At 45.0% G+C, this 27672-nt stretch overlaps 1 protein-coding gene across 1 annotated transcript in view; it reads left to right on the forward strand.

Annotated features, from left to right (window-relative positions):
- Positions 1 to 27672, forward strand: part of Arhgap10 (Rho GTPase activating protein 10) — a 316109-nt gene that overhangs the window by 248820 nt on the left and 39617 nt on the right. Inside the window, exon 19 of the mRNA XM_045131477.1 lies at positions 11584 to 11734. Coding sequence (XP_044987412.1) covers positions 11584 to 11734 — 151 coding nt within the window. The remainder of the gene's footprint in view (positions 1 to 11583; positions 11735 to 27672) is intronic.

The raw sequence follows: 27672 nt of genomic DNA on the forward strand, positions 1-27672 counted from the left end.
TGTTTGTAGCCAAGTCCTGGCCTCACATATAACTAGGGACTTCACACTGATAGTTCTCGACGCTAAGGTCCACATATACTTACATAGAATGTACTGGTGGTTTTTCTTTTTAAAATGAGACAATGTAATGGAAGGAAAAAAATTAATCATCCATGAAATAATCATCTAAGTTTTTTTTTTTTTTTTTACAAAACTTTAGAGACAGGCGGAATGAGTACGCCAGGGCCTGTAGCAACTGCAAACAAACTACAGACCCATGTGTCACCTTGTACATCTGGCTTTATGTGGGTACTTAGGAATTGAACATGGGTTGTTAGGTTTTGCAGACAACTGCCTTGACCACTGACCCATTTCTCCAACCCCATTAAAAGTTTTTTATGATGATGATGATGATGATGATGATGATTAATAACACACTTAGTATGGATGCCATATGTGTTGGCGCCTCCATTCCATTGGGGATGCTCCTCAGAGGAGTTGCAGGTATTCCCCATGGGGTTGTGGTTTTTGCATTGTGGGAGCAGCAGGTATTTTGTGGGGAGGGAATGCCTCTGAGCATGCCCATCAAAGGTTTTTTTTAAATGGTACTGTTTTCTGTGTGGACGCTTTTTATTTTCTTTACAGAGTGTTTTTGAGTTTACAGAATATTTCAACAAGGAATGTAACATGTATTACTTACCACCTGTGTTACATGAATTGTAATTTGACAGGTGAGAGATTCTATCACTGAATTGCCACAGTGCTGTGGCAAAAAAAAAAAAAGTTTCTTGATAAAATAAAACCAAAAGCTTGTCATATAATCTAGAAGTAGAGATTAAATATGAAGACCACTGATAGCCCACCCCCTCCCACACCCAGCACAGGCTCTCACTGAGCTGCACTGTGGCTGAGCGCCATTGGCTTTCTGCGTAAGGGCACGTGGCGTTATCATGGGACAGTGAGTGTCGTATTATCTCTTAACTAGGCAGGTGTATGTTCTTGGGGAAGGTTCCAGATGATTCTGGGAAATACCTACACATGCCACCAAGAGATGTTTTCAATTCTTTCATTTTTTTTTTTTTTTTCCGAGGTAGGGTCTCACTCTAGCCCGGGCTAACCTGGAATTCACTATGTAATCTCAGGGTGGCCTCCATCTCACAGTGATTCTTAACCTCTGCCTCCCAAGTGCTAGGATTACTGGTTTGTACACCATACCCAGCTCTTTAATTTTTTTTTCTTTATTTGAGAGAGAGAGAGAAAGGCAGATAGAGAATGGGTATATCAGGGCCTCTAGCCACTGCAAACGAATTCCAGATGCATGTGCCATCTTGTGTATCTGCTTTTCATAAGTACTGGGGAATCAAAACTGAGTCTCCAGGCTTTGAGGCAAGTACCTTAAGCGCTAAGCCTTCTTCCCAGCTCTTGATTCCTTGATTAAAATTCCCACATGACCTGTGAAGAATGAACAGGTTTGGACCTTACTGTTTCCATCTAGGGAACGAGTTAGCCCAGCCTAGGAAATCACGGCTTGTCTTCCGAAAGGAAAAATACCATCCACCTTTAAAACTCGCCGACATGATGCCGGTTACTTCTTAATATGTTTTCTTCTGTTTGAAGTTTCCCAAGTGGCCCATGAGAGGGTCGTTTTTGTCAGAACTAACCCTAACCTGGTGGGAGGAGGCTCGTCTCGGGAACCCCTCGTGTTGTTATGATGGTGGGGGGCAGGTTTCCAGGGCCAGGATCTGCTGTGCTGCAGCCAGCACCTAATGACTTCTAAGGGAGGTTGAGGCCCAGAAAGGAAAACATGAAAACAGAAGACTCTCAATAGAGGTTGAGCCACACTAAAGGAACAGAAAGGGGGAGAGAGAAAGAAAAAGGAATATCAAACACGGAGTATGCCTTTCAGCTGACATAGAACAGACTGTGTTAATGTTCTCCCGGGCCTTGGTTGCAGAAACGTAAAGATTTAATTTGCTCACGTGCACAGAGCACTGAATGCAAGCTCTAGCAAGGCTCTGTTTGTCACAAGGTGTGGGGCAGTCATATACATTCGGGCTACGAAAAGGCCAGGGTGCAGCAGTGTCTGCAAGAGTGCGTTCTTCCGACTGCAGACTCTTTGCCGGCTTCTCCCAAATGCTTGCAGGTGCGAGTGGGTCAGAGTGCATGTGGGGGGGGGCTTTGTTTAAAGGTTCGCAAACCTGAAAACGTCACTTGACGATCTTCACGCTGTGATTGAGGGCGGTGTGGCTTTGCCCTGAGTCGGAGCCTGTCCTCCCTGTGCAGGGATGGGGAGTGAATGATGGGTGACCGTGTGCGGACTTCTTGACTGCCGTTTGGTTCTCAGCAGAGTACAGCTATTGCGACACGCTCTTCCCCTTTGTTCTCTAACACGGCTGCGGGAGCCCTGGTGCCACATCTGCGCTCCTGTGACTTGAAGCCTGTGTGGTCAGTGTGCGCTCCCTTCCGCAAGGCTGACTGGTAAAGGTTTACTGAAGTAGCTTAGGTCAAGCATAAAGGTCTAGTGGGCATCTCAATTTTAGTATATGAACTGCAGAAATCAGTATCCCTTGAGCCATGGACATGGGTCTGAGAACGTTTTATTCTGAAATGAAACCTAAAAATTAGGGGCAGGGAGCGCTGGGACGGTCGCTTAGTGGTTAAAGGTGCTTGCTTCCAAAACCTACTGGCTTGAGTAGAGTTTTCAGGCCACCCAGGTAAGCCACGAGCAAGGGTCTGGTGTCCATTTGCAGCAGTAGGAGGCCCTTGAGACTTTGCCCACCCAACACGCAAATAAATTAAAAAATTGGAGAAGGGAAGGGACAAGAAACAACCTCCTTATCAGCTTCATATATTTGAAGTATTCATTTTGGGTTGGAGAGATGGCTTAGCAGTTAAGACGCATGCCTATGAAGCCCAAGGACCCAGGTTTGATTCTCCAGGTCCCATGTAAACCAGATGCACATGGTGGCGCATGCGTCTAGAGTTCGTTTGCAGTGGCTGGAGGCCCTGGTGTGCCCATTCTCACTTACTCTCCCTCCCTCTGCCACTAATACATAAATAAATAAAAATAAGTTTTAAAAAATTCATTTTAATCTTTTTTTTTTTTTTTTTTTAGAACAACATTGAATTTGTTCTCATGTTCAGTCAAGGCCACTGTCAGGACTGGGCCTGTGGAAAGAATGACCACAGGAATAGCAGTGTCCCCTGCTCTTGTCTTCCCTTGCTTTCTGGCTGTCCCCTTCTTGTCTCATGGTAGGAAAAAAAAAATCCTGACAGGTGGAAGCAGGACCCTTAACATGCTCTGGCATTAGCCTCAGGGATCTCAAGTGCACAGGAGCAGAGCCATTGCAAGAACTGAGCGTGATCTCTCTGGGAGAGGCGAAGCACATTGTCTTTGCCCTTTGAGGATCTGTTTCCAAGAATCACTCTCCACCGACCCGTGGGTGTTCGAGGTTCTTAGAAAGTGGTGTGATATTTTGAATATAACCAGCACATATCCTGTGTACTTAAAATCACCTCTCCTTAACTATAGTACCTCATACTTAACATGGTGACACAGCCTTGTTCAAAGAATAATAAGACAAATGTCTTTTTTTTGTTGTTATTGTTGTTTGTTTGTTTCTGTTTTTGGTTTTTGGAGATAAGGTTTCACTCTAGCCCAGGCCAGCCTGGAATTCTCTATGTAGCCTCAGGCTGGCCTTGAACTCACAGTCATCCTCCTACCTCTGCCTCCCGAGTGCTAGGATTAAAGGCAGGTGCCACCACACCTGGCTTTAAAATTTTATTTATTTATTTATGAATGAGAGAGAGAGAGAGAATGGGCATGCCAGGGCCTCTAGCCACTGCAACGAACTCCAGACATATGTGCCACCATGTGCATTTTGTGTGCAAAGGTTCTAGGGAACCGAGCTTGGCTCCTCAGGTTTCGCAGACAAATACCTTACTGCTAAGCCGTCTCTCCAGCCTAGGTAATTTTTCCCCCCAAATACTTTACCATTGACTGGACCCATGGATGTGACATGGGCCATGTGTGCTTGTTTAAAACATACTTTACTGGAGAGAGAGAGTTAGAGCCAGCTGGATGGGACACAGCAATGGATACGGAGGCCTTAGTCTGGGAGTCAGGACTATGTTTGGCACTGTGAACACATCTTTAACCACAGGGGTTTCAGTTTGCTCAACTGTGAAAGGTAACAAGGACGCTTTCCAGCTCTGAGATCCTCAGTTTTAATGAACCAGAACCAACGTGAAGCCTTAAAATATTTCCAGCCTCAAGGCTGATCCCAACTGGTGTTCCACTGTCAGTCTGTATTATCAACTCTGGTTGAATGTTCTAGAATAGATCCATGATTTGTCACAGGGTAGTGCTGGTTGACGGACAGACAGCTGGAAACAAGTGTTCAGCTATGTCAAGACTGTTCATGTGGTGGGCAAACTCCACGGTGAAGTAAGTCATCAGCGGGAGTTTTACTTAACTCTGAGCCAGCTGAATCCCCCAGTCCCACGAGGATGTGCCTGTGGCTAAATGCTCCTTGGACTCTGAAGCTGGAAGCCACAGTCGCCTGCTCTGTAACTGTGCATTCATTAGATTAGATACTGGCTTTCTCTCCCTCCTCCTCATGTTCGAGGCTCGGCTGGGAGAGTTTGCAGTGACTTGCAGCTGTTCCCCAGGCTTGTGGGATAGGTTGTCACCGTGGAGGAGGGTGGTACTCTGCTATTGCAGGCACAAAGCGCCTGACCAAAAGCTGCTTTTGGGAGGAAAGGGGAAACTCCACAATGTCACGGGAAAGTGTGGCATGAGCCAAGGTTGGATGGACATGACCTTCTGGCCAGCATCAGATGGACAATAGCAGCAGGAGAGTGTGCCAAACACTGGCAAACCCCAACACACTTTGGGTGAGGTTCCAATTCCCAAATTGCCCTCAGCTGGGGCTCAAGTATTTAGAACACAACACATGAGTTTATGGGTGGGGGCGATGACACCTGAATCAAACCACCAGAGGGACTTGATAAGACCAAGTGGTATTGGATACAGTGGAGCTCCGTGAACTCCACATGTAGATAGCACTCAGGAAGTTGGGTTGAGTGTAAAACACTTGTTATAATACCAGGACTATTGCTGTGGTAGATTGACTAGATGGTCCCCAATATATTCAATGTTTTATTACAGTTTGTAATTTAGATCTGCAGCCACCTGGCTGGAGGAGGCATTGCTGGGCTGGATTTTAGGTTCCAGCCCTAAGGTGTAGTGGAATGGACATTGCAGTCTAAAGATACGCAGAGTGCCTGGAGCTCCAGTAGTGTGCTGTGGGATTTGGCTTGTGGCTTCTCTCTCCCTCCCTCCCTCCGGACCTGTGAAGGCAGGCCAGCTTCTTCTGCCACTTTGGAACTTCCCCTGGATCTGCAAGCTTCAGTAAGTGTCTTCCTTCATAACTGTGCCTGGTCTGGACGTTCATCTGAGTGACCTGAAGCTGTCCGCTGCACTTGCTAATCCCCAGCAGTTGCCCTTGCTAGTTGAGCTGTGGGCACTGTGCTGATACACCGATGCTCTTCCTTTTGCCCAGAAAACCAGTGGGCTCTCCTGTCTAAACATCCTGTAGAAACAAATGACTTCAGCCCTTTCAATTTCCTTTACTTACTTACCCCAGTAATTCAGTCGAACCATACGTGCATGTGTGCGTTGGGTAGCAATGCAGACATTTCAGAGAGTGTCCTTGTTTCCTGTTGTCTGTAAACTATTTCGGGCAGAAGTTCCATCCCTGTGGCAGGACGTGAAAGGGCCTGCACAGTGACAGCTGCCTGATGGAGTCCCAGGGCAGTAGCACCCATTGGTTGCGTCTGAGGATCTTGCCACTGTGAACCACACTGCCGGACTTGTCTTAGCGCTAGCACCCTTGGGACACCTGAGTGAGCAAGTGCGTCCTCACCTGACCTGCCGACGCTTGGTGGTGGCTGCTGTGTGGTAGGAATCTTTGTTGTGTTGTAAGCGTGTGGGGGTGTGAAGTTCTTATGCTGGAAAAGTTTGGAGTAGATTTGTGCTCTTGACTAGATGGGCACATCTACTCTTGAACAAAGGCAACAGGAGGTAGTCCGTGCAGGGAGGGGATTTGAAACACAAGGTACTATTGTAAGGGTCCGAGAATTGCCGAAGAAAGACCCCAGACTCAACCACTATGTAAAAATAGCGTTTATTCCACAGAAGCAGCCAGCATGCGGGGGTCAACCGTTCATTCAAAATGGTGACCCCGAGAGGAGCCCGCTGGCCCCTTCTAAGCACAACTAGGGGAGTTCTAGGCGGGTTAGCTAATCTTCTACCGGGATTGGCCAGGCAAGCAGCAGTTACAGTTGTGCGTCTCTGATGGGTAAAGGTGCGAAGGAGTTGCGAAAGGGACATGTCTGGGTATGTTTGGACATGTCGCCAGAAAGTGACTCAGACCCCAGAGTCCACCACCTTGGGCATGCACTTTGTTCATGGTTTTTCCCAGAAGTCTTGCCTGCCTCTCCGGGAAACTGAAACTTAGGCCTAGCTGTAAACTGGAGCAAATTTGGTGATCTCACTATGTCAGGCAAGTCATAGGTCTTGGGAAGAAGACAGGGTGCTAGGAAACATGTGCTCATTCTAGAACTACAGTCAGTGCTGTGTTGAGAGGTGACATACCCTGGTGATGGAGAGCAAAGGCCACCTTCTAGAATCAGATTGCTACAAAACAGTTCACACTCCAAAATGAAGAGCCTTGCAATTTTCTCTTCTGGATCTAAAATGAATAAATACATGTATGTGTATATACATATATATATATACACACACATACACACATACATACATACACATATATACATATACATATGCATACACACGCATACATACTTCTATATTTATATATTAATCATTCTGGCCCTTTGCAGAGAATCACAGCAACATAGGTCAGCTGAAAGAGACAGATGGTCTCACCATTGGTGCCAGCACATTGGAGGACAAGATGAATTCTGCGTCTGAGAGCTGGGGCCGCTCCTAAAGGTGCGGAGTGCATAACAGGGCAATGGCTCAGAAGGCCTCTGCTCCTTTCTAAACAAGAGGAAGAGTTTAAAGTTTCAGTGCTCACGTGCAGGAGTAAAGACACAGACAATAGCCTGGCTCTCAGCTACTCGAGGACTGTGAAAAAGTGCTCCACTTAATTTCCTGATTGGTGTCCTTTGCTCGAGCATCATGGAAATGCTGTCTGGAACACTGGATTTGCAAATATTCAAGCCCGCTGTACTTCGTTTCTCGTTGCTGGCAAGCATCCAACGAGAAGCAGCTCAAGAAGGAAAGGGTTTATTCCAGGCTTGCAGATTCCAGAGGAAGCCTCGCGGTGGAAGAAAGTGGCTCACCTCAGTGCGCGCCCACAGCAGTCACACATCCCCAAACAGCCTGAGGTCCAGCTGGTTTTGGAGGCACTTTTGTAGTCAGCTCCACGTTTCTGGGATATCCTCCAACCAGACACGGCTTATGGGAGAAATGGGTTTATTTCAGCTCACAAATCCAAGGAAGTTTCATCTATGGTGGAAGGAGCTACTTACTTCCATAGATCCTAATAGAAAGAAATAACTACAGAAAGGAAATAGGGCTGGAGAGATGGCTTAGCAGTTAAGGTGTTTGTCTGCAAAGCCTAGGGACCCTGGTTCGATTCCCCAGGACCCACGTAGGCCAGATGCACAGGGGGGTCAAATGCATCTGGAGTTCATTTGCAGTGGCTAGAGGCCCTGGTGTGCCCATTCTGTTTCTTTCTCTCTTTCTGCCTCTTCCTCTCTCTGTCTCTCAAATAAATGCAAGCAGGGCTTTCTCTGTCCCACCCCCCCCCAACTAAATAAATAAAATTAATGATAAAAGTGAAGTCCCAACTCTCATTATTCTGTTCAACCATTTTTCAGAGGCTCCCATGCGTTGTGAAAGGGCTTTGTGTATGGTCCCATTGACTCAGGCATTCCCACCCCCATTAAGACTGAGCTTGCAACTTGAGTCTCCAGCGGGCAGAGAGCCCTGCTGGGTAGGAGATACATCACTAGGGGTGGATTTTGTAGTCCAGCTCTACTGGGTGTGCGTGGTTATTTTTTAATGTGATAATGTAAATAGACTTGGGTCTACTTATTCCATTAATTAAAATTGAGCTTGCAACTTCAGCTCCTAGCAGGCATATTCCTGCTTACAAGAGAATTGGGGGGGGGGGCATGTCACTGAGGCTGGATTTGATTTTAGCTCAGAGGTGTGGAGAAGAGTGGTTTGAACTTGGGCCACTCCTGCTTGCTTGTTTTATTTTATTTTATTTTATTTTATTTTATTTATTTATTTATTTATTTATTTATTTATTTATTTATTTATTTATTTATAAATCTATATTTGAGGTAGAGAATGGGTTCACTAGACCCTCTGGCCACTGCAAATGGATTCGGGTACAAGTACCACCTTATGCATCTGGCTGACATATATACTGAGGAATTGAACCTGGGTCCTCAGATTTCACAGGCAAGTACTGTCGCAGTCAGGTTTGCATTGCTGCCAGAAATCACTTGACCAAGAGCAGCACTGGAGGGGGAGGTTTATTTTTCCTTATAGACTCAAGGGGAAGCTCCATGATGGCAGGGGAAAATGATGGCATGAGTAGAGGGTGGACATCACCCCCTGGGCAACATCAGGTGGACAATAGCAACAGGAGAGTGTGCCGAACACTGGTGAGGAGAAACAGGCTATAACACCCATAAGCCCTCCCCCAACAATACACTGCCTCCAGGAGGCATTAATTCCCAAATCTCCATCAGCTGTGAAACCTAGCATTCAGAACACCTAAGTTTATGGAGGGACGCCTGAATCAAACCCCCACAAGTACCTTCACTGCTAAGCCATCTCGCCAGCCCCATTCTTGTCATTAGTTACTGTACGCAGTGATACCCCAAGTCCAGGTTGGTACTGTTTATTGTGAGCACCGTGAGGCAAGCACTGCATCACCCCATTCAGTCCCTGTCATCTCTTGAGATGTGCGTGTGAGGTGGTCAGGCATATGATTAAAACAGTGCACCATGAGAAGAGAGGTCTCTGTCATGTCCAGCACAATGCTGTCTCCAGTGAGCTTCTGGATTAATCTTAAGGATGCTTTGACATTCTGAGATTTCACTCCCACATAGTACTCTGTAAAGTAGTGCTTGGGAGTTGGACTGAACCATTGTGTGCCTAACTGGGATGTGATGTGGACCAAGGAATTGATTGTGCACATCTTAACGCCAAGTTTTATGAACCCACCCCCACCCCATATTCTGATTTTGTCTTTCGTCCATCCGAGACACTGTGGAATGACTTTCCAAGTGAGTGTTACTTTGGCTTGGCTCTCTCAGAAGAATGACCTTGGAGCTTTAAAATGTAAACCAAAAAAAAAAAAAAAAAAAAAAACCAAAACAACTGGAAGCCAGAAATTCTGGTACAAGCTAAACAGTGCCCAAAGTTTCTGGAGACCAGCCAGCACGAGGCCCTGCTCAGAGGTTTGGACGGAGGCAGCTCTGGGAAGGATTCCGTTCAGGGCCCACGTCGCATGTAACTTGGTGGTCTGGCTCTGCAAACTGGGGCTCTCCCCGCACCTCCCTCCCTTCAGCCTTCCCAGACACGTCCGCCCTAAAATGGAGAAGGGGTGCAAGGTGAAGCAGCTTCCAGCATTTGGGCTATCCCAGGCAGCACCTCCTAGAAAAGCCTGCTGGGAAGGTGGTCGCCCTTCTGGTGCCAGTTCTTAGACTCGAACGTGGTCATTGCGTATGGAGTCTGGGGATGTCCTGGCTCGGTGCACTGACTGGTCTCTTGTTACATCCCAGAAGCAGAAGCAGGCACCTCCTGTATTTGCAGAAATCAGGCGTGCACATTGGTCACAATGCCATTTTCTTTCGTGGAGTTATGTTTCTCGGCTTCCCTCCTCTCTGTCACTGTCCTCCTCTCTTCCCACCACGCTTAAGTGAGGGCACTAAGTCCATGGCGGACAGTAGAGGATTTTCCAGGGAGATTAGTATCTTACTATTTTTCAGACTGCCTAGTGGGCCCCCGAATCTGTGGAAAGGCAGTGTTAGTAGGCTACCACTGGAGCATCAGGCTAGATTTTTCACTAGCAAATATTTGTCCAAAATAACTTAAAACCTGTTTTCTTATTCCGTTTATACATGAGGGGGCAGTATGGCGCTGTAAAGCAAGGGCTCTGTTCATTTGCTGCTTTTTATGGGTATATAGTGGATTTGAGACGGGCACTTTGCTCTTCTACGTGTGCGTGAATACGGGTGCGTGTAGAGGCCCAAGGACAGCCTAGCAGCGCCCGTCTTCGCCTCCCACCTTGCCTGCTGCTGTGGACACCAGACAAGCTGGCTCTTGGGCCTTGGCACTCTCCTGATACTGTCTCCCGTTGCTAAAGGCCCACTGGGATTATAGATGCATGGGTCCTCGGGGTGGGGTGGGGGTGTCCAAGGTCACTGGCACATTTGTAAAGCAAGCACCTTTAGCCACTGGGCCATCTCGCTAGCCTTGGAAATGGGAGAACTATCTAGACTGTCCAGTGTCATCAATTTTTAAATGTCTTACACATGTAAGTGATGCTTTGACTGATGTATCAGGTCACGTGCCTGATTTCGGTTAAAAGAGTACTGATTTCCTTGCAGCAGGAGATGGTCCAGCGATGCTTTGTACTGCTTCTGTTTAAGCTGGCTGGCCCTCCGCCCGCTCCCACCCTCGGGAGGAGCTTCCGCCCTTTGGAGGCGTAGTGCCTGTTGGGCTGATGTGGCTCAGTTGCTTGATTTCACGACTTTGTTGGAGGCCGAGGGTGTCCAGCGTTGTTGGAGGGAAGCCTCTGGTCTCAGGTCCGTGGCCCCTCTCTGATAAGCCATCCTGGCGTTGGTATCCGTGACATCACTTTTCCCCAGAGGGGAAAAGTCGCTAAGCAAAAAAGCAGCAGATGCTAATTAATGTCATTATTGCTGATCCACGAGTGACATAGTGGATAAATCCAGGCATCAGAGTTCTAGGCTTTATAAATGGAAGGGGGGAATTATTAAAGAGAGGCTTGAAGGTATGAAAACGAACTGATGGAATCTACAAGACAGGTAATGAAAAATGTTACTAGAAAAGCAGAAAGGTAATTTCACAAACACAGGCTATTTTTAAAATGTTTAAAAAAAATGTTTGCAGTCGAGTGTTTCTGTTTAGGTAGCTGGAGGGAAAAAAAAGAAAAGGTCAACATTTTGGCAAGTGTGAAAATTGAATGGCAACTTAGTTTTGAATGTTGTATCCTAAGTGTTTCCTTTGGGAGTGAAGAGAGTGCCTATAGCCTGGGAAAGATAATTATACTTGCTTCATTTTTGGGGGGAGTTGAACTATAATGATTTGGTTTTGTTTTAGTGAGAAATTTTATTTTGAAAGCTTCTATCAAGAAAAGCTTCTGACCTTTCCCCTAAATTTGAAGGAATGGATTTTTTTTTTTTTTCTTTTGGGTTCCAGCCGGTCATGAATGAATTCCAGATCAAGTGTGGTTCGCTGCTGGCTTCTTGGAGTGGGACATAGGTTTCATTTGTGGTCAACCATTGTTCCCTGTGCTTGAATGGCAGATTTTTCGGACCTCTCCTGATGCCACATTCCCCGAGCCCACCTGCTTGTCACCGTCACCCCCAAATGCTCCACCACGTCAGTCAAAGAGACAGGGGCAGAGGACAAGGAGACCCGTGGCCGTGTATAACCTCTGCCTGGAGTTGGAAGACGGTAAGCTGTTAATTGCGGTTCTTTTTTCTGTTCAGTGGCAAGTTGCGAGCATAGCATGTCACGTGCCCTCAGGGCAGGCCGCTGGTTTCTGTTTTCGTCTGTGTTTGAATTTCTTTTCTTCCCTTAAAATTATAATTTTTGAGATGAACAAGGGAGAGCAAAACTTTTTTTTTTTAAGTCAGGGAGAAAAAAATGCAAGTTTCAGTTTTGTGTTTGTCTTTGTTATTTTTTTTTTTTTTTTAAATCAGTTTACGTTTCTTTTTTGGGAGACTTGTGTGACTGACCCTCCTGTTAGGTTACATAACCCTGAGACAAATAAAAAGGGAACTAAAATTAAAGCCAACCCTTGATGTGAGGAGCTGGTGAAGCCAATCTGCTGCCGAGGTCTCTGGATTAAAATAGGCTTAGGTCACTCTGGCCCTGGGGCTCCCTGGTCCCCCACTGTACCTGCCTGGGTGGGTTGCCTGACTCTCTCCAAAGGAACAACCCTTCTTCATGAGCAGCAGGGCAAATGGATCCGGTGCTAGGAGACTGCAGCAAATCATGATTCTCAAGTCCCTTCATTAGCTAGCTGCCACGTGGCCACATTCTGTCCATATTGTTTGACTTTCCGGGTTGTAGAGAGCCTGGGAATTTGAATTTTCACCTCATAGCCCAGACTGGAGCCACCTAGAGATGCTCAGGTGATGTGTAGCCACGTAGCTAACAGAGGATAAGAGGGTTGCAATGTTGGAGGCATGCAGTTTTGCATGCATGTCTGACACTGTAACTTTTTATTTATTTAAGAGAGAGAGAGACAAAACGGCACATAGAAAGACAATGGTCGTGCCAGGGCCTACAGCCACTGCAGACACATAAACCACCCTGTGCATCTGGCTTATGAAGGTCCTGGGGAGTCGAACCTGGGTCCTTAGGGTTCACAGGCAAGCTCCTTAACCGCTAAGCCATCTCTCCAGTCCCACTGTGACTTTGGTTGTGGGCTTCTCCCACTTGAGTCCATTCACCACATTGATCTTGATTTTCTTCTTCTTATCCCCAACCCCCCTACCTTTTAATTTTTTTTTTCCCCTTTCATTTGCTAAACTCCTGAGGTGGTATTAGCTGGGAAGTTTAGAAGGATTGTCAAAGGGAGGACGACAGATGCAACGCCTTCATCCAAAGCAACTGCACAGTCAAGTGTTGCTTAACATTAATCTTTTCCTTCAAAATGAAATAACTTGCACGAAGTATTAAGTCAGAGCTGAGGTGTGACTCCATGGCAGAGCAGTACAAACAAAGTTCTGGGTTCTCTCCCAAGCACTGGAAAATTGAGTTTTACAGGGCCTCCAGCCACTGTAAGCAAGAAAGTGACAGCCATCCTCACGTGGCTTGCAGAGACCCTGTGGGAAGACCCAGAACTCCCCAGCGGTCACCCTGAGGGGCCGAGTTCTTCTAGCCTTGGGAATCATTTCCCACATGCACGTATGAGAGGGGAGAACTCGTTCTACAGCCAGGCTCTCCTTTTCCTAAGGAAGCACACGCTCCATTAAAACCACCTTACGTTTCAGAACTTGTCTGTCGACAAGGCTCTCCACTTCTGCTCGCTGCTGCCGTTTCTTCTCTTGTTTCCCCTTGGGCTCTTTGTCAACAGAGCTGCTCAGAGGGAGTCAAACAGTCTGTTTTGAGTTTACCACGTCGTCCTCCGGTGGAAGTGTTAAAAGACAGCGAAAGAAGCAAATGTCAGAAAGTGGGAGGGGACACAAGGAACCACAGGTGACGCAGAATGGATTGGCTTACTGGCCCGCCAGCCAACCAGAATAGACTAGCCCATGGTGGAAATGACCAAAGACTGACATGTGCATGAAATTAGTGTGTTCTCTTTTTCCCCTCTTTCTGTGATTACCAGGAATGGAGTCATAGTACCTAATTAAGTTTATATAAGTGCTAGCTTTTGTTTAAAAAAAACTTTATTTTATTTATTTATTTGAGAGTGACAGACAGAGAGAGACACACACATAGATAGAGAGAATGGGCACGCCAGGGCCTCCAGCCACGGCAAACGAACTCCAGACCTGTGCGTCCCCTTGTGCATCGGGCTAATGTGGGTCCTGGGGAATCGAGCCTCGAACCGGGGTCCTTAGGCTTCACGGGCAAGCGTTTAACCACTAAGCCATTTCTCTAGCCCAGTGCTAGCTTTTTGATGGCTGCCTGACTGGCTGGTTGAAGGATGGTTAATGGCTAAGGAGTCTGTGGCAGTACTCACATCTTTGATAGAAAACTCAATGATAACTTTCTGAGTTTTTAGGTGATAAATTTTTTTTTCCCCCAGTGCTGGGGAGAGAACCCAAAACTTTGTACTGCTGTGCCGTGGAGTCATACCTCAGCTCTGACTTAATACTTCATGCAAGTTATTTCATTTTGAAGGAAAAGCTTAATGTTAAATACTCAGATTCTTCAGTCTGTTTATGTTCATTTCATGATGCTTTTTAGTTTTCTGTGTCATAGCTTTGTGTTAATTAATTAATCCTTCCTGGTGCAGCCTTGGTATTATATTTGTACTTGGTATTTGTTTTGAAAGTTTTAAGAACAAGGAAAGCCCAGGAGTTTGCTTATGGAGTGACTTGGAAGGCAGGAAGTAATGAAAACAATTAAAAACTGTCCCTCATGAGGGAGAGATGGCTTAACGGCTAAGGTGCTTGCCCGCAAAGCCTGACAGCGAACAAGTTCAGTCCCCAGTTCCCATACAAGGGCCAGATGCACAAACTGGCCCATGCATCTGGAATTTGTTTGCAGTGGCTGGAGGCTGTGGTGCACCTGTTTTCTCTCTCTGCTTGCAAATAAATATATTTTTAAAAATAAAAACCTATTCCCTGTGCCAATCACTATAGTTAAACTTAGTGAAATTCAAGCTGTGTGAAACGGAGTTCTTGGTTATTAAGAAAAGGAAGTAACTGCAGCAGGGTAGAGAAGACACGTTTGAAAGACGCATGCAGGGAAAAGATGCTAGAAGTAATTTGTGCTACTGATTACTATGTATCATGCTGAAAACACTGCCTTCTCAGAACACATGCATGGACTCAAGTCTCTCTTACTCTGTCTCTCTCTTTAAGTTTTTCGGTTTTTGAGATAAGGTCTTGTGCAGCTCTGGTTGGCTTCAAGCTTCCTGTGGTCCCCCTGTCTCAGCCTACTGAGTAAGGATTACAAACACGTGTCACATCACCCATCTTTTTATATTCATTCTCGTGGTGGAACTTAATTTTATTGTCAGTATTCCAAATTATCTAATTTTAAAAATATTATATGAAGGTTGTTTTGGCATTTTTGTAGTCTTATTGACAGTGATGTTATTTCCTATGTTTTAGGCAATTTTGCTTAAAAATATGCATTATAAGGCTGGAGAGATGGCTTAGTAGTTAAGTTGCTTGCCTATGAAGCCTAAGGAACCAGGTTCAATTCCCTAGGACCCACATACGCTAGATGCACAAGATGTAGCATGCATCTAGAGTTCATTTACAATGGCTAGAGGCCCTGGTATGCCCACAGACTCTTATCTCTAAGACAAACAAAAAATATTTTTTAAAAATATGCATTATAGCCCGGCGTGGTGGTGCACGCCTTTAATCCTAGCACTCGGGAGGGAGAGGTAGGAGGATCACCGTGAGTTCAAGGCTGCCCTGAGACTACATAGTGAATTCCAGGTCAGCCTGGGCTAGAGTGAAACCCTACATCAAAAAATCAAAAAACCAAGAAACAAACAAACAAACAAAATGCATTATAGACTACTCTAGTTGATAGTTCTTCAGAGATTTCTAGTTAATATGAGTCTGGTAGAAAATTCAATGTTAATAGGTTTCTATTTCCCTAGACTCATTGTAGTATAAACTAAATTTGACTTTGTAAAATCCTGAACAGATACATTTTGCTTAAACGCTAGATCAATTTTCTGCCAAGATCTGAGGAAAGGATTTGAATGACTGGGCATTGGTCTAAGCCTTGGATCTGAGCTCGCATTTGATATCTGAATGAAGTGTGTGGTGGTTTGTCACTTCTCCTACGTTGAGTATGAAACTGTACGGTGTACCAAACAGCCAGTCTACAAACACTTGGGCTCGACTTCAGGTTAGCATTCAAGCAGGTGGGATGTCACTAGCCTCGTCAGCCGACCTGTAGCTGGTACTGTAGTTGGACAGGCCCCTTGAAATAGGGGGTCCTCTGCATTTTGATTCTATTTTATCCAGCCTGACCCCAATCCCAATCAAGAGATGACTGGTGTAATCACAAGCTTAGCATTCTTACAAAACTTTACCAAAAAAAAAAAATTGTTTTTACAAAAACATAGACATGAACATATTTAGACATACTTTGTAAGATTTTTTTTTTTAATATTTGATTCTGAAAGTTATCAGAATCAACAAAGCCCATGAGTTTACTTATGGAATAATTGTTTATTTTGGAGGGCACATGTAATATAAAGCAATTAAAAATTACACTTTCTTGCTGGGTATGGTGGTGCACGCCTTTAATCCCAGCACTCAGGAGGTAGAGGTAGGAGGATCGCCATGAGTTTGAGGCCACCCTGGGACTACATAGTGAATTTCAGGCCAGCCTGGGCTAGAGCGAGACCCTACCTCAAAAAACAACCCCCCCCCAAAAAAACCCTTTTCTTGTCACATGTGATTCTTTTTGCAAAAGAACTTAAAATTTTAGTTATCTGGGGAAGAATGTTTACTGATATAATGTCTAGTTTTAATTAAAGTGGCTATAAATCTATGCTCCGATGCTCGTTACAGTTTATTGAGTCCGTATTGCTCATTTTCTCATGAATTGAGTGGATTTCGCTCGGTCATTTGCAAACCAGGAGAACCTGAGCTGGGCTGCTTAGAGCTATCGAGAGTGGAAACGGGAGGTTTGTTTTGATTTCATTCTCACCGTTGTGTGGTTTCACTTCTTTAAAACTAGTAGTAAAGAAACTCTGAAGAAGTTAAAATAAATGCCATATGTTTGCTTTCTCCTTCCCACTCCAAGTTTCTGACCTTACTACCTCTTAAACAAAGACGGATGGTTGTGTTTGTTTTGAGCCCCTCCAACATGAGAGAAGTTTGTGCATCTACTTGAAACGAATGTAATCTTTGTTAATTTTTTTAAGACAGAAAAAAAAAAAACCCCCTGCAATTGATGTGTGAGGAAGGAGAGAGGCAAGGATTACCATCCGAACTGTGACTTAGTTCTTTCTTTCTCCCTTGATTCTTGCTCTGATTTTAAACACCACTACACACTAAGAAGACCAGTGGTTAAATGTGTCTCCGTGAATATAATTAGATATTCTGTGCCTGTCTTCTCCTGTGCATGACATAGCAGCTTACTGATTCGGGCAAGTTAAAAAGTCTGAGTTCATGTGGGTTGAGAACAAAGTTATCTTGCAAGCCACTTGGCAAGGTTGAATATTATTCTACTGTTGGTCTTTGTTGAGTATCGCTGACTTGGCACTGTTAACATTTGGATCACAAATGTGCTAAGTGTGGCACATTTTGTTGAGTGTGTGTTGTTACAGTCCTGTAGTGAGGAGATGTAGTGAAAAGAGAGCACGCACTGTGGAGGTAGCGACAGATCCATGACAAGGCACAACGTTTTCCTCCCGTGTTCGGTGGGGACACGTTCTTCCTTAGGCCAGAGCTCCCATTGGGGGAGGGGGTGGAACACCTCTCGGGGGCTGGAGAGCTGGCTCAGCAGTTCAGGGTGCTTGCTACGAAAGCCCTGACGACTCAGGGTCGATTCTCTAGTACCCATGTAAAGGCAGTTGTGCAGCCCTGGTGTGCCCATTTCTTCTCCCGCCCTCCCCCTCCCCCCATCTCTGTCTCTCTTGCTGTCTTTGAAAATCAATCACTGAAGTAATTTTTTTTTTAAATGAAAAGCCTTACAGCCCGGATAATAAACTTGAAGCCACCGCCCATCATCTCAATATCACGTGTTAACGAGAGCTGTGCCGATGGTTAGAAATTCGTGCTGATGGTTAGGTGGATTCAAAGACTTTGACTTATTTTGAGGTGTAAGCACGGAAAAGTGGAAAGCAGCCACTGTGGTCTTCTAAATGTAATATGATAAATGGGACATGATTGATAGGATGGCATATGTTGTGTCATGCCTTTTTGTGTGTGGTGGTACTGGGGATGCACCCAGAGACCAAAATATGGTAAGTGTTCATCTCTTGAACATGCTCAGCTCATGTAGATATTCTTAGCCCCAAAATATGGGACATTATTGACTCTAGTTTTCTGCCTTTATTATTAACTGGTAGTTTTAATGGTAGGGGATGATAAAATTAGAAACACAGCACACAGCATGGCGCAGGGGTTTCCAGTTCAGGGGTCGAGCATCAGTCAAGATCTGGCTGCTACAGAGAGAAGCAGATGGTGAGGGGGAGGAGACCTACCTGACGTGTGCGATAGAGGCGGGGAGGCATGATGCTGAGATTAGGTCAGGCCTGGAGAGAAACCTGCGCTGAGGAGTGTTGGTTCCTCACATGGGCTCACTCTGCAGAGTCCGCATAGCAGAACTCCCCCCCATCCCCAAAGATGTTCCAGAACGTTCCATGGACAGTGTGTTTAACATGATCACAACCATTGAAACCTTCACGCTTCCTCTTCTGTGTTGTTCTTAGAGCCAGAGCACTTAGGGTGAGGTGTGATTATGGGATGAGAGGAATCACGCCATACTTGCTGGCAAGGAATTAGAAAGCCAAAGCCTGCAGGCGCAGGTTCAATTCCCAAGTAGCCACGTCACACCATGCAAAGTAGTGCGTGAGTCTGGAGTTAATTTGCCATGGAAAGAGTCCCTGGTGCACCTGTCCATATTCTCTCTCACATACACACGTGTCACAGGTCCGGGTTACTGGCAGAAATCACCCAACCAACAGCAGCTTATGGGGGGAGGGAGGTTTATTTTGCCTTATAGGCTGAAGGGGGAAGCTCCACGATGGCAGGGGAAAACGATGGCATGAGCAGAGGGTGGACATCACCCCCTGACCAGCATAAGGTAGACAATAGTAACAGGAGAGAGTGCCAAACACTGGCAAGGGGGACACTGGCTATAACACTCATAAGCCCACGCTCAACAATGCACTACTGCCTCCAGGAGGTGTTAATTCCCAAATCTCCCATCAGCTGGGAACCTAGCATTCAGAACACCTGAGTTTCTGGGGGTCGCCTGAATCAAACCATTGCGACACATAACTAATGTTCAAGTCAGTGGAAAGAGAAGCATGAAATAATTACTAAAAAAGCTATCTTAGAGGAGGACTGGTGTCATAGTCATGACCTGAGTTACGTGTCCATGTAGGCTTGCTCATCCCTCAGCAAGGAACCCAGCTCCGCACCTGGAGACTTGCTTTCTGTGGGACACAGAGGCGCGTGTCTGAGGTTTTCAGCAGCATGCTGTCCAATCTCAGCTCCCTAGTGAATGGATTCCAAGTCCCTTCATGAACCTGTGCTTTGGGGAGTGAATCCCTAGCTGCCTTGCTCTGCCTGAAATGTGGACACAGGATTCTCATCAATCCAGCTCGGAGGAAGCAGATCTTGGGGCTTGAGATCAGAGGCGTCTCTCCTCTCCATTCTTCACAATCTCTGGGTGTGACATTTCACGGGCAGCCCCCTCCCCCTGTAATAACTTCCTGAGCGTGGGTGCCGCCTCTTCATTGCATGCTGTGATCCCTGGATGTGGAATGACTGTGTGGCGCAGTTGAATCCCAGACCAGGCTGTGACAGTACCTATGGCAGATAGATTATTGCTTAACTCACTTTTACGGTGATAAGATCAATGGGTTAGAAAAGGCAGCCAGAAGTTTCGGGGCTGTAATTGAGTTGTGACGTGCCTATAAATCACGCAGGGCGCCGCCTCTGCATACAGGGCTCCTGCCAGCCTCGGGAGCTAGTGACAAAGCAAAAGTAACTTCTTCCCCTACTTCCTGTAGGTTCTTAACCCCACTTCTGTGCGGGGTGAACACTCCCCCTTTCTCTGGAGAAGAATTAAAAAAAAAAAAGCAAGCTTATTTATCGCCTTTAGGAAAACACACAGCAGATTCTATGGTGAAAACAAGTTCATGGCAGGTGACTCGAATTTATAGAAGAGAGAAAATGTCTTGAAGGCTTGTCTCCCCGTGGAGTGGGCTTTTCTCTTCACTTCTAATAGCTTTTTAATTTCTAGTTCTGAATTCAGGTGCCTGTCACTCTCTTTGTGGCCCCCTTTCAAAAACTCTTGCCGCGTAGGAGGTAGCCGGGCTGTCTAAGAAACATCTTTTCAAACCCACCAAAGTATTGTGTATCCTGAAAGAAATGTAATTCTTGCGGCTGTCAAGAGTGACTGTTTGAAGTGTTTTCTTTGGTAGCCCAGGAAAGACGAGCCCACCTCTTGAAGGGGGAAGAGGTGTTTAGTCAACATGGCTAATTCCACGTGAACTGGCCTTAGTGCTTGTACCATCTTGGCACAGGGTAAGAGAGTGACTAACAATTAACATAGCACAGGAAACCAATGACCAGGTTTTTTTTTTTTTTTTTTTTACTTGCTGAATCCTTGCCTGCTGTTGGAAAGAAACCTGCACAAGTTCAAGTCCCCAGTAGAGAAGATGCCCACTGAGCTTACATGAGTGGTCTGAGGCTGGTGGTTAGTAGCTCTGGGTGATTCCTTTGGAGCGTGGCTCCCTCTGAATGCTCATTCTGCTCTCCACGGTATTCCACTGTGTCTCCGTTTGCAGAGGAGCACACGGTCACCTTTGAATGCTTGAGCCTGTAGTTTGGATCTCTGCATACTCTTAGAGATCCGACTCGGTGCATGAAATTTCACGGATGAGCCTAATAATGGTACCAAACTGACTGTGTTTGCCGAATACAAAACTAATAAAAAAAAAAAGCAAAAAAAGAAAGAACTTGAGGGCATCTGAAACATGAGGCAAGTCATGTGTTTACAGACCTATTATTTTCTCCAGGTATACCAAAGTTTTATACACACACACACACACAACTATTTCTGCATCAAGTTGTTCCACCAGAGACCCTGTCTCAAAAAAAAAAAAAAAAAAAAAAGGAGAGAGGTAGAGGAAAACACCTGATTTTGACCTCTGGCCTGCATGTGTACACACATCTAGAGATGGATCATCAGACCAGAATAAATAGGAGTTTTTGTTATCACATCTCTCAAAAAATTGTCCAGGGCATTTATTTTGGTTTCATCATCTTCTCTACTTTGTCTGTTCTACATTATTCTCTTAATTTTTGTTTCTGGTTATCTTCTTTTATTTATTTTTATTCTTTTTCTTCCATATATTCAATATAGACTTATATTAATGTAGTTATTATACTTTTATTAAAGTATTTATTTTAGGGCTGGAGAGATGGCTTAGCGGTTAAGCGCTTGCCTGTGAAGCCTAAGGACCCCGGTTCGAGGCTCGGTTCCCCAGGTCCCATGTTAGCCAGATGCACAAGGGGGCGCACGCGTCTGGAGTTCGTTTGCAGAGGCTGGAAGCCCTGGCGCGCCCATTCTCTCTCTCTCCCTCTATCTGTCTTTCTCTCTGTGTCTGTCACTCTCAAATAAATAAATAAATAAATAATTTTAAAAGTATTTATTTTAAATTTGATCTATATTATAATATTTAATGTATGCATTATAAATTGCATTTATTATATTAATGTGTGTATGTATATGTATATATATATATATATATATACATACACACACACGCATATATAATATTCTATCTTTTGTTTGTTTGTTTGTTTGTTTTCTGAGGTAGGGTCTCACTCTAGCCCAGGCTGACCTGGAATTCACTATGTCGTCTCAGGGTGGCCTCGAACTCACGGCGATCCTCCTACCTCTGCCTCCCGAGTGCTGGGATTAAAGGTGTGCGCCACCACGCCCAGCTATAATATTCTATCTTAAAAAAAAAATTTCAAGTTTGAAATGTACTTGCAGGCATGATTTTATTTATCCCTCTGGATCAGAAAAGAAGCATTAGTTATTGAAGTATACTTATTATCTTGGTTCCTGGGAAGGTATGCTCGGTTTTAATAGCTCACAGAAGAATATAGGGCAAAGTAAGAGTTACCATAGATGGCAAGTACTGTTCTCAGCAGTATGTATTGAGCTTAGATAACCCTCAGAAGAGTCCCGTAGGTAGTAGTTTTATAGTTGAGGCATCTGGTGCATAGAGAGGGTCACTGTCTCCTCTGAATGTTGCAGCGAGGCAGTGACAGAGCCAAGCCCGAGCCGGGAAGTCTGGCTCCCGAGCCCGGCCTCTGCGCTTCCCTGCTCCCGTGCTGACGGTAGCTCTGTGGACAGCGTCCTCTTCTTGGCATCAGCAAGAGCTTCAGTCGTCTCGGGAGCGCTTTCGGCCTTATCTGTGTATTTCAAGCAGTAAGGTGACTCTCTTTTAATTGTAAGGAAGATCCTTCTCTCAGTTTGGAAGAAAATGGCCAATGTGACTATAAGAGCACCAACTGGGTTCTCAGACAGTAGATGAAGAGGGAGCCATTGGTTTTGAACCGAGAACCGAAGGCCTTGTAACAAACGTTTGTTTTCTTGGGAGAGGTGGGAGGGAAATGAGCCACCTTAGTTCAGTGATATTAAGGACTACAGAATACTTATGGCATGGTTTATGCAACACTTACCTCCATGGACAGACGTTGTCTGGTCTTCATGTGGTCATCATGAATATGTAGATAATGCATTCTCAGGTTAGAAAATTTAAAACAGATATAAAGGCCCAATGCAGAAAGACTCCATTGGCCCATTTCCTGTGTCTGCTCAGGCTTGTAACCACTGATATAAACACTTGAGCCATGTCAATTTTCCATCTTCTAGCAATTTCACCCCCCTCCTTAGTTTTAGTCAAGCATAGTAGAGCATTGAGGAGACTTTCATGTACGACCTATACTTCTCCATTAAGATTTGTTCTAGATTTGATAACAGCTGTTTGTGGTAATGTGATGCCATGTGAAATGACTCTTATGTCAGACATGACTAGACATAAGCAGTTCTTGAACTTGCTCTTCTAGACTCTTCTAGACTCCTCTAGACTGCTAGACTTTGTGCTTGTGTTTAAAAAAAAGGTTTATACATTGTTATCACTCCTTTCCAAACCCCAAAACCAGTGTGTACACTTCCAAATTATCCAGTTTATCATATATTAACTTTTCCTGTTATGAAAAGACCTTCCCCCGTATGAAATGGGATGCTTGGGGTTCAGGAAGGTCTTTGATCCCCAAATCCTAGGTTTGTGTCTCCTTCTAACCAAAGAATTAGATAAAATGAGATTGAGAAGTAATTATAATAATAGTAAATGACTATATTTGTTGAGGGTAAGTACAGAACCAAGGGGAGGAAAACTGATACACCCACACAGTCTGAGAGTCCACATGGAAGAAACTTTAATTCAAAAGAGAGAGGAAAGAAAAAGTACCAAGAGCTCCTGCCGTGTGGTGGGCAGGAAGGGGTAGAGAGCCCATGTGGGCAGCAGGGGAAGCTTACTAGAACCCGGAGGTTCAGGAGTGGTCAGGCAGCCCAGAGAGGGGCTTGTGCCCTCCCATGCACCTATATATAACCTCATTGTGGTGGGGTTCACCTTCTGGCTCTGGTGAGCCAGGATGACAGCTGATTGGTTGGGCTAGAAGCTGGCTCAGGAAGAGGCCAGCCATGAAGCCTGGGTCTAAGCTTGACTCAGCAATGTCAGGATTAGCTCTGAATTCTGGAAAAAGAGACCTCCCTCCCAGGGAGAGGCTCAGGTACAGAAAACCAGGTCAAGAGAACTAGGGAAGAGATGAGAAGTCAGATCATCCTTTGATCTCTGGCAAGTGCAGATTGCAAGGGCAGACCTTCCTGCCTTTTTATTTTCAGGGGCCCACTCACCCTCACTGCCTCACAAAGCTACCTGCCTCCCTCTCGTTTTCACTGTTAGGTAATGGTGCATTCTTTCGGAGGACCAGCCTCATAAAGAGGGTTCTTGTAGTCTGCAGTCTAGCTGAACTCAGTCACATGACCTAAGTCCCTAACTAGACCTAGGCTTCTAGCCTTGCAATGATGATAAATGTTTCCATAGGAAAAAGAAATCTATGGTATTCTTTTTTTTTAAAAAAAAAAACTTTCTTACTCTCTCAAATAAATAAAAATATAAAGAGTCAGAGAGAGAGAAAGAAAGAAAGAATGGGCATGCTAGGGCCTCTAGCCACTGCAAATGAACTCCAGACACATGAGCCCCCTTGTGCATCTGGCTTACCTGGGTTCTGGGAAATTGAACCTGGGTGCTTTAGCTTTGCAGGCAAACACCTTCCATACAGCACTTGATAACTTTTATGATCTCAGCAAATCCTGCTCCAAGCCTCAGGAGTTTGCACAATACGACTGAGCACCTCTGAGTTAATGGATTCAGACCACACAGGGCAGTCAGTAGGAAGAAGTTGAGCTTGTCATACGAAGTACTTTCATGTTTGCTATGCTTTCAGAGAAAGTGGAATTTGGTCTTTTCAGTGATTCTTTTTTTTTTTTTTGGTTGATGATGTTCAGCCATGATACCTACAGCTGTTGATGGCCCCTGTATCTGGAAGTTGATGCCAAGTCCTCATTCTGTATGTTAGAAAAAGGGCCGACAGGAGACATAAAGGGAAGAGAAAGGAAGGGAGGAGGGTACTTAATAGGTTGATATTATATATATGTAAGTACAATGATTGTGATGGGGAGATAATATGATGGAGAATGAAATTTCAAAGGGGAAAGTGTGGGGGGGGAGGGAGGGAATTACCATGGGATTTTTTTCTATAATCATGGAAAATGCTAATAAATTTTTTTTTATAAAAAGGGCCGATGGGCTGGAGAGATGGCTTAGCAGTTAAGCGCTTGCCTGTGAAGCCGAAGGACCCCGGTTCGAGGCTGGGTTCCCCGGGTCCCACGTTAGCCAGATGCACAAGGGGGCGCACACGTCTGGAGTTCGTTTGCAGAGGCTGGAAGCCCTGGCGCGCCCATTTTCTCTCTCTCTCTCTCTCTATCTGTCTTTCTCTCTGTGTCTGTCGCTCTCAAATTAAAAAAAAAAAAGGGCCGAGAGCGGAGGGCAGGGGAGCCCGCTGGGGCTGTTGCAGCCTGCGTTGTCTCGACAGTCCTAGAGTTTGCTCTTTACATGGTGCCCACGTTTCTCAAGGTGACAAAGTGCTAAGCGTCCTCTGGGAGCACCTGTGATTCGGCACCTTTCTGTTTTGGTTCCTAAGAATGATGCTACCTGGCTATGGCATTGTTTTGCTCGTTGATGGAGGCTCGGTCTCAAAACGCCCCGGGCTGTGATTATGATATAAGAATCCTGTATGCTGCCGGGTAAAGCAGTTTGCCTTGACTCCTACACTGCAGCAGGGCTGGTCTTGCTCGCTTGTGATTGGATTGCTGCTGACTTCGTTGACCTTTGAGAGGTAGAGGAGCTCCTTGAGCCCTGTTCCCGCTAGCTTCTCTCAGCACTCTACAGTGGAGCCTGCAAGGGTGGTTTTTTATTTGCGCGCGCGGGGGTGGGGGGGGGTCATGTGATAATTGTAATACAGGTAATTCCCTCATCAGCTTTTCCCAGCCTATGATTGTGCCATAGTTTAGCTGCCCAGTGGCTTTTAAAGGCAGGTATTATGCCTATCTTCTTTTCTTTTTCTTGTTTTGGAGGTACTGTGTCACTCTAGCTGAGAACAAGGTGCAGAAATTTTGGGGGGGTCAAAAAGTGTCTTTTCACCTTTGAAGCAATAGCAAGATACGGGACTCCCCATTCCATTCCTCGGGGTGAGAAGACAAGAAGGGTTGACCCAGCCCTCGGGAAACATGCGGGCCCTTTGATGGACTTGTGGCGCTTGACGGGACGGGATGGCTAGCATGTTCAGGAAGCAGACCCTTGTGTGACCTTGTTAGAGCAGGGAAGTGCACACGAGGTGGACCATTGTTCTCACCCAGGATGGTGGTTGCAGGCCGGGTCAGGTAGTCTGCATGGGCCCCTGCTGAGCGGAAAGGATCCTTCCTGAGGCGTCTGTCAGTCTTTGTACTGGTGGTGATCCTCATTCCATCCATTATGTTGAGTGGACCTTCTCACCAGCTATGGGGCAGATTGAATTTTGTGTAGGTGATCTCCACATTTACTGTTCCATGTGAATTTCTTAAAATTATTTGAGAGAGAGGGAGAGAAAGAATGAAAGAGAATGAATATGGATTGAATATGGGTGGCCAGTGCCTCCTGCCATTGTAAAGGAACTCCGGATTCATGTGCCACATAGTGCATCTGGCTTTATGTGGGTACTGGGGAAATCAAACCTGGGCTGTCAGGTTTTGCAAGCAAGTACTTTGACCACTGAGCTACCTCTCTAGGCTCCCCTCCACTGCTGGCAGGTTTTTACTTACAATTCTTATTTATAATGTCAAGTGCAGCGGTATTTTGAGCTAGGGAGGGAAAACACACATTTTGACACGTTCTGGTTTATACAAGTCCATGTAGTGTTAAGCATTCACTTTTGACCTGGCAAAATCCAACAACCCTAGAGTGGATTTGAGCAAGCTAGAGATCCCCGAGAGCCCGCAAGAAATGAGCTCCCAACACTTGGTCCCACGCACCTTCCTACTACCCTGCTGCGTGTTGTGGGCAACCTCAGGGAAGACCACTATGTAGTGTGGCCCTTGATATTGGCTGGCCCAATGGGAGCCAGAGGAAACACAGTTTGACAGGTAGATGGGTCTAGGCATGGTCAGTCATATACCGAATAGCATTCTGTTTGCTCCCAGTGTTGAAAGTTTACCTAATTTGCATCGAAGCCATCTTCAAAAATTATAGTCTGGTGCTTAGGTTTCAGAAATACTTTATATATTTAGAGTGAACTTTTAGATGTCAAATCTCATCTTCTCTATAATTTAAAAAAAATTAATTATTAGAGAGAAGGAGGGAGGAAGAGCATGTGTGCACCAGGGCCTTCAGCCTCTGCAAACTGTAGATGCATGTGCCATCTAACGTATCTGGCTTTACATGTGTACTGGGGATTTGAGCCTGGGTCCTTAGGCTTTGCAGGCAAGTGCCTTAACTACTTAGCCATTTCTCTGGCCCTTTCTCTCATTTCTGCAGTGATCATGGAGCCTTTTTTTTTTTCTTCTCAGCAAGGTTGATGTACAAATATTAAGAATGATATTTAGGAATATTAGTTTTTCACTTTATGTAATCCCTGTAAAGTGAGTATACTAAAATAAAAAGACATCAAGTGGGTCTCAGTGAATTCTAGTTTCATTGAGCGTTCACATTGATCGAATATAATTTAAATATTTAAACAGTCATGGCTTTTCTTTGACTATCAATATTTAGGAAGATTGTCTGTTTAAATATGGCACAAAATGTTTAGAAATGTTCTTATTTCCTAATCCTTTAAAGCTGTAAAGTTCTTTTTTCCCCCTGCATCTTAGACAATTTAATATGAAATGTTTTGATTGTCATTAAGTTTTCAGTACTTCTTAATTTTCATTATGGCTTTCTTTGTAACCAAATTTAGTTTGTCACCATATGGAAATTGTAAAATGTGCCTTTCTATTTATTAAGTGTTGATTATTCTGCAATTCTGGTGTGGTCTAAGAAGGTAATTTGCATATTTTTTCACTGGAATTCATTTATATTCATTTATAGCTTTCCTTCAAAAATATTTTATGTAATGTTGAAACGACTATGTACATGGGACCCACGTGAGCTATTGCAAATAGGAGTTGAGTGTTGTCTGCTATAGATCAGCTCTGCGTGACTGATGACAGATCCCTCTTTCGCTTCCTTCTATTATATAATGGCCAAGAGACTGCTAAAATCTCATGGGGGTTCTTATTTCTCTGCTTGCCTGTCATTGGTTGCTTGGGGTTATATTATTGGATTCTTCTTGTCTGATCACCTTGCTTCTTTATCCATTTAAAGTAACCCTCATAGATTATGAAAGTTA

This window comes from Jaculus jaculus, chromosome 12 (assembly GCF_020740685.1).
Source record: "Jaculus jaculus isolate mJacJac1 chromosome 12, mJacJac1.mat.Y.cur, whole genome shotgun sequence".
In the NCBI taxonomy this organism is placed as follows: domain Eukaryota; kingdom Metazoa; phylum Chordata; class Mammalia; order Rodentia; family Dipodidae; genus Jaculus; species Jaculus jaculus.